Source organism: Octopus bimaculoides, chromosome 28 (genome assembly GCF_001194135.2).
Source record: "Octopus bimaculoides isolate UCB-OBI-ISO-001 chromosome 28, ASM119413v2, whole genome shotgun sequence".
Taxonomy (NCBI): Eukaryota; Metazoa; Mollusca; class Cephalopoda; order Octopoda; family Octopodidae; genus Octopus; species Octopus bimaculoides.
Genome location: NC_069008.1, coordinates 5,717,844 through 5,723,517, shown reverse-complemented (window position 1 = coordinate 5,723,517; position 5,674 = coordinate 5,717,844). Strand labels below are relative to the sequence as shown.

General features: G+C 37.0%; 2 protein-coding genes across 3 annotated transcripts in view; one reads left to right on the top strand and one right to left on the bottom strand.

Moving 5' to 3' along the window:
* LOC106880981 (zinc finger protein 91-like) overlaps positions 1–383 on the bottom strand; it is a 21,113-nt gene extending 20,730 nt beyond the window's left edge. For both annotated transcript variants that reach the window (XM_052977333.1, XM_052977334.1), the window contains exon 1: positions 35–383. The gene's annotated coding sequence lies outside the window, so the exon portion shown is untranslated. The remainder of the gene's footprint in view (positions 1–34) is intronic.
* An 87-nt stretch (positions 384–470) lies between these two features.
* On the top strand, positions 471–5,617 carry LOC106880982 (zinc finger protein 62 homolog). Its single transcript, XM_052977328.1, has 2 exons — positions 471–612; positions 2,195–5,617. Exon 2 carries the CDS (start codon positions 2,553–2,555, stop codon positions 4,665–4,667), a length of 2,115 nt encoding a protein of 704 aa, XP_052833288.1. The 5' UTR covers positions 471–612; positions 2,195–2,552; the 3' UTR covers positions 4,668–5,617.
* Positions 5,618–5,674: the final 57 nt, after the last annotated feature.

The window sequence follows — 5,674 nt, the reverse complement described above, 5'->3', positions numbered from 1 at the left end:
CACAATGAAAGAAATATGTAATCAATCTACTCACCTTTCTGCAAAGATTTCTTTCAGAGTAATTACCTGCAGTAATATGACAAAGTTAATTCACATGAAATTAAAGTGGGTTTTTTTTCAATCAGTCTACTTGGGGAAAATACGGAGATTAAGGATACGGGAAAAATAAATTCAAATTTTTTTTATGAGAAATTCCGACCCAAACCTCGCCTCATCCTGCTGAAAACTGAAGAGATGGGGGATTGAAATTTTGAAAATACGATTTTTGAGAATTTTTTTTTTTTTTTTCAGAATCGGATCCTCCATAACCAAAAACTTGGGATTCTGTAAAAAGAATAATAAATATATATATATCCATTTCCCCCAAAATTATGACGGAAAAATTGGATCTTGTGAATTTTCCGAAAGTCCTCTCACCCCCAAAATTGCTGGCCTTGTGCCAAAATGTGAAATCAATATATTATACGCATGCGCACTAAACGTACTTCCGCCTCCAATCTATCATCTTTACAAATATGTCTGATTTTAGAATTTCTCTTAATTCACTCAGAAACACATTTATAATGCATTTCTCTACCACCTGATGCACTTATAACAACGGCATTATCCTTTGTAAGTATTAAACAATGAAAGCATTTAATCTTTTAATACTTTGTGTCTCCGATGTCCTTTGATGTATTCGACATTTGGCTGCTATTTCTAGTTATGGGGGCAACCTTCGGTGATCTTTCGGTACGATCACCCAACCTTCTATTCTCTCCATCGTTTCTACTTAAGTTTGTTTTGTGTTTTAGTTGGAGAAATATCCTCAAATGCACTCCAACCACAGAAATGTTGAGAAACCAATGCTTTGTTATTCATTGATTATATGTTTCTTGATATAAGGAAAGGGACAAAATAAGTAGGCGGGGCAAAATGAGTAATATCCCATTTTTTTCCAATCTAACATTATATTTTAAGCATTGGAGGCGCAATGGCCCAGTTGTTAAGGCAGCGGACTCACGGTGATAGGATCTCGGTTTCGATCCCCAGACCGGGCGTTGTGAGTGTTTATTGCGCGAAAACACCTAAAAGCCCCACGAGGCTCCGGCAGGGGATGGTGGCGAACCCTGCTGTACTCTTCCACCACAACTTTCTCTCACTCTTACTTCCTGTTTCTGTTGTGCCTGTAATTCAAAGGGGTCAGCCTTGTCACACTCTGTGTCACGCTGAATATCCCTGAGAACTACGTTAAGGGTACACGTGTCTGTGGAGTGCTCAGCCACTTGCACGTTAATTTCACGAGCAGGCTGTTCCGTTGATCGGATCAACTGGAACCCTCGACGTCGTAAGCGACGGAGTGCCAACATTGTAAGCATTGCCTCACCGTTTTGTATTGCTACTTTATATTTATGAATAAAGATTGGTCGTCATAATTGTTATTCTTGAAATTGAGTCCGAAAGGGTTAGGTGGCCAGTCCTTTTATTTTCAAGAAATTTCTCCTCAACTTCCAAATCGATTGTAATTGAGGTTGCTAGGAAACCAGTTAGAGGAACAAAAGAGACATTTGCTAATCCGCTCAATTCCAGCAAACAACCAAACAAAACCATTTTAATTAGAATATACAATCTGTAAATGGAATTGATCGATTATATGTATGATCTCAATTAAGACGATTGCAACGGGGGCAAAAAAATGCGGGAGATGGGGGTCGGGAAAGTGAATTTCCGAGGTTCCATCGCACCCCTCCCTCTTCGTTTTCCACGGAAAGAGTGCATTTCTCACCGCTTACGAGGTCGACTACGACGATTGTGTGTGTGTTTGTTATTTCTTTACTGCCCACAAGGGGCTACACACAGAGGGGACAGACAAACGGATTAAGTAACTGGTACTTATTTAATCGACCCCGAAAGGATGAAAGGCAAAGTCGACCTCGGCGGAATTTGAACTCAGAACGTAATGGCAGACGAAATACCGCTAAGCATTTCGCCCGGTGTGCTAACGTTTCTGCCAGCTCGCCGCCAACGACGATTGTGTATGTGTGTGTGTGAGTGTGAATGTCTAACTGGAGTTGAGAAATATGTCAGCTTCACACTAGATTTTCTGATGTAAATTTTAATAAATTTAAAGTTCTGTTGTTCTCCAGGAAAATGTTGAATCTGTATTTTTTAAGTAACTTCTATATCTTACACTGTTGTTTCTTTATTATTTCAGAATATCAGATGACATTGGAATAGCAGAAGATACATTCTCATTATTTATCATCTTTTAAAGACCAAAATGAAAATATTGCACAGAGCAGATATATAAGATTGATTCTATAAGTCTATGGTAGAATTCCTACGATATATTTACTCTGAAATGTGTTATTAGCAAACTTTGTGGACATCACTGTCTGGAGTGTCTACAAGATGAGTCTGGTTGCAAATTAAACTTGGATAAATTTATTAAAGTATTTTGGGACAAAGGTAACACTGGACAGAAACACAGCAGTTGAAATATTTGTAAACAAAAGACTACAGAAGCAAAAAGAAGAAAAATATATATCTATTGGGATTTTAGAAGAAAAATAATGGAAAAGAGTGAGAAACAAAAGGAACTGATTTTTCCTGAAGATAAGAAGAAAAAGAAGCAAAAATTGTCACATGACTGTGATGTCTGTAAAAAGTCTTTCTCTCAAAAGAGCAGCTTGAATGTGCACAAACGTATTCATACAGGGGAGAAGCCATTTCACTGTGACGTCTGTGGTAAATCATTCTCTCGAAATAATGACTTTACTGAACACAAACATATCCATACAGGAGAGAAACCATATCACTGTGACGTCTGTGGTACATCATTTTCTCACCGAAGTGCTTTGATTTGTCACATGCGTGTTCATACCGGAGAGAAGCCATATCAATGTAACATCTGTGGTACATCATTCTCTCAGCAATGTACTTTAAATTCTCACAAACGTGTTCATACAGGAGAGAAACCATATCATTGTAATGTCTGTAGTAAATCATTCTCTCGACGTAGTACTTTAACTTCTCATAAATCCATTCATTTTTTCCCTGAAGATAGAGAAAAAGGAAGAAAATTGTCTCATGATTGCGATGTCTGTGAAAAGTCCTTCTCTCAAAAGAGTTACTTGACTATACACAAACGTATTCATACCGGAGAGAAGCCCTATCATTGTGATATCTGTGGTGCATCATTCTCTAACCGAAGTACTTTAAATTATCACATACATGTTCATACAGGAGAGAAGCCATTTCACTGTGACATCTGTGGTAAATCATTCCGTCGAAAATATCATTTGACTAGACACAAACCTCTTCATACTGGAGAGAAGCCTTATCATTGTGATGTCTGCGGTGCATTATTTTCTGATCGAAGTGTTTTAAATTCTCACAAACGTGTTCATACAGGAGAGAAACCCCATCACTGTGACATCTGTAGCAAATCATTCTCTCAAAGTAGTGCTTTAACTCTTCATAAACGTATCCACACAGGAGAGAAGCCATATCATTGTGATATCTGTGGTAAATCATTCTCTCGGAGTGGTATCCTAACTAATCACAAATATATTCATACAGGGGAGAAGCCATTTCACTGTGACATCTGTGGTAAATCATTCTCCCGAAGTAACAACTTGTCTAATCACAAACGTATCCATACAGGAGAGAGGCCATATCACTGTGATATCTGTGATAAATCATTCTCTCATAGAAAGAGCTTAATTGTTCACAAGCGTATCCATACAGGAGAGAAGCCATTTCACTGTGATATCTGTGGTAAATCATTCGCTCAAAGTAACAGCTTAATTATTCACAGACATATCCATTCAGTAGAGAAGCCATATCATTGTCGTGTCTGTGGTAAATCATTCTGTTCAGCCAGTAACTTCACTATGCACAAGCGTGTTCATACAGGGGAGAAGCCATTTGACTGTGAGATCTGTGGTAAATCATTCTTCCAAAAACATATATTGACTGCACATAAACGTATTCATACAGGAGAGAAGCCCTATCACTGTGATATCTGTGATAAATTATTCTCTCATAGAAAGAGCTTAATTGTTCACAAGCGTATCCATACAGGAGAGAAACCATTTCACTGTGACATCTGTGGTAAATCATTCCCTCGAAAATATAACCTGACTCTACACAAACGTATTCATACAGGAGAGAAACCATATCACTGTGATGTCTGCGGTACATCATTCTCTGACCATAGTATTCTAAATCGTCATAAACGTATTCATACTGGAGAGAAGCCATATCAGTGTAACATCTGTAATAAATCATTCTCTCAGTGTAGTAGCCTAATTACGCATAAACGTATTCATACAGGAGAAAGGCCATATCACTGCAACTTCTGTGGCAAATCTTTCTCTGAAAATAACACCTTAAATAACCACAAACGTATTCATACTGGAGAGACGCCATATTATTGTGATATCTGTGGTAAATCATTCTCTCGACATAACAGCTTACTTATTCACAAACGTGTTCATACAGGAGAGAAACCATATCACTGTAATATCTGTGGTAAATCATTCTTTTCAGCCAGTAGCTTAACTACACACAAGCGTATTCATACTGGGGAGAAGCCATTTCACTGTGACTTCTGTGGTAAATCATTCTCTCAAAGTTCTGACTTGATCAAACACAGACGTATTCATACAGGAGAGAAGCCTTAGCATTGTGATGTCTGTGGTGCATCATTTCCTGATCAAAGTGTTTTAAATTCTCACATACATATTCATACAGGGGAAAATCGATTTAACTGTGACGTTTGTGATAAATCATTCTCTGAGAGTAATGCTTTAACTTCTCATCAATGTATCCATACATGAGAGAGGCCATAATACTGCATCATCTTTGGCCAATCTTTCTTGTAGTGAAAATGCAACCTATGTCGCAAATAGGCATAGGAATATTGTATAAATTCTATATTTGAAAAATTTATTATATTTTGTACATACAAGTATATCGGCTGCAAGTGGGGATTTCCCCACCCTGGTGTAGAAGGTAGCCTCCATAGCTAGAAATAGCAGCCAAATATCGAACAAATCAAAGGAGATCTGAGACAACAAAAGTATTAAGATTAAATGTTTTCATTGTTTAATACTTACATAAATGTTTTTATAAAGGATGGTGTTGTTATAAATGCGTTAGATGGTAGAGAAATGTATTGTAAATGTGTTTGGGGGTTGATTAACAGAGATTCTGGCCTCGGACACCTTTGTCAAGCGGAAGTACATTTAGTATGCATGCATATGAAATATTGGTTTCACATTTTGGCCCAAGGCCAGCAATTTTGGGACATGGATCACGGTTGTCAAGTGGTATTTATTTTACTGACCCCGGATTAAAGGTTAAAGGCAAAGTTGTTCTGAAAGGATGGAAGGCAAAGTCGACCTCGCCGGAATTAACTCCATGTTTGAAAATTTAAAAATAGTGAAAACTGACTGTTAAAATATTTGAATTTTTGTCATTTGCCTTTTCTGAACAGTCCTACTACGTGATTCAGTGCTGGTCATAGAGACAAAATCAAAAAAAATAATAATATTTTATTAAAATAATTTATTAAAAAATGGACTTTAAAAAGCCATACTACAAAAAATTAAGCAAAAAAATTTGATTTTTTATAAAAAATAATTTAGACTAATGAAAATAAATATTAGAATTTAGTCCCTTTAGCGTT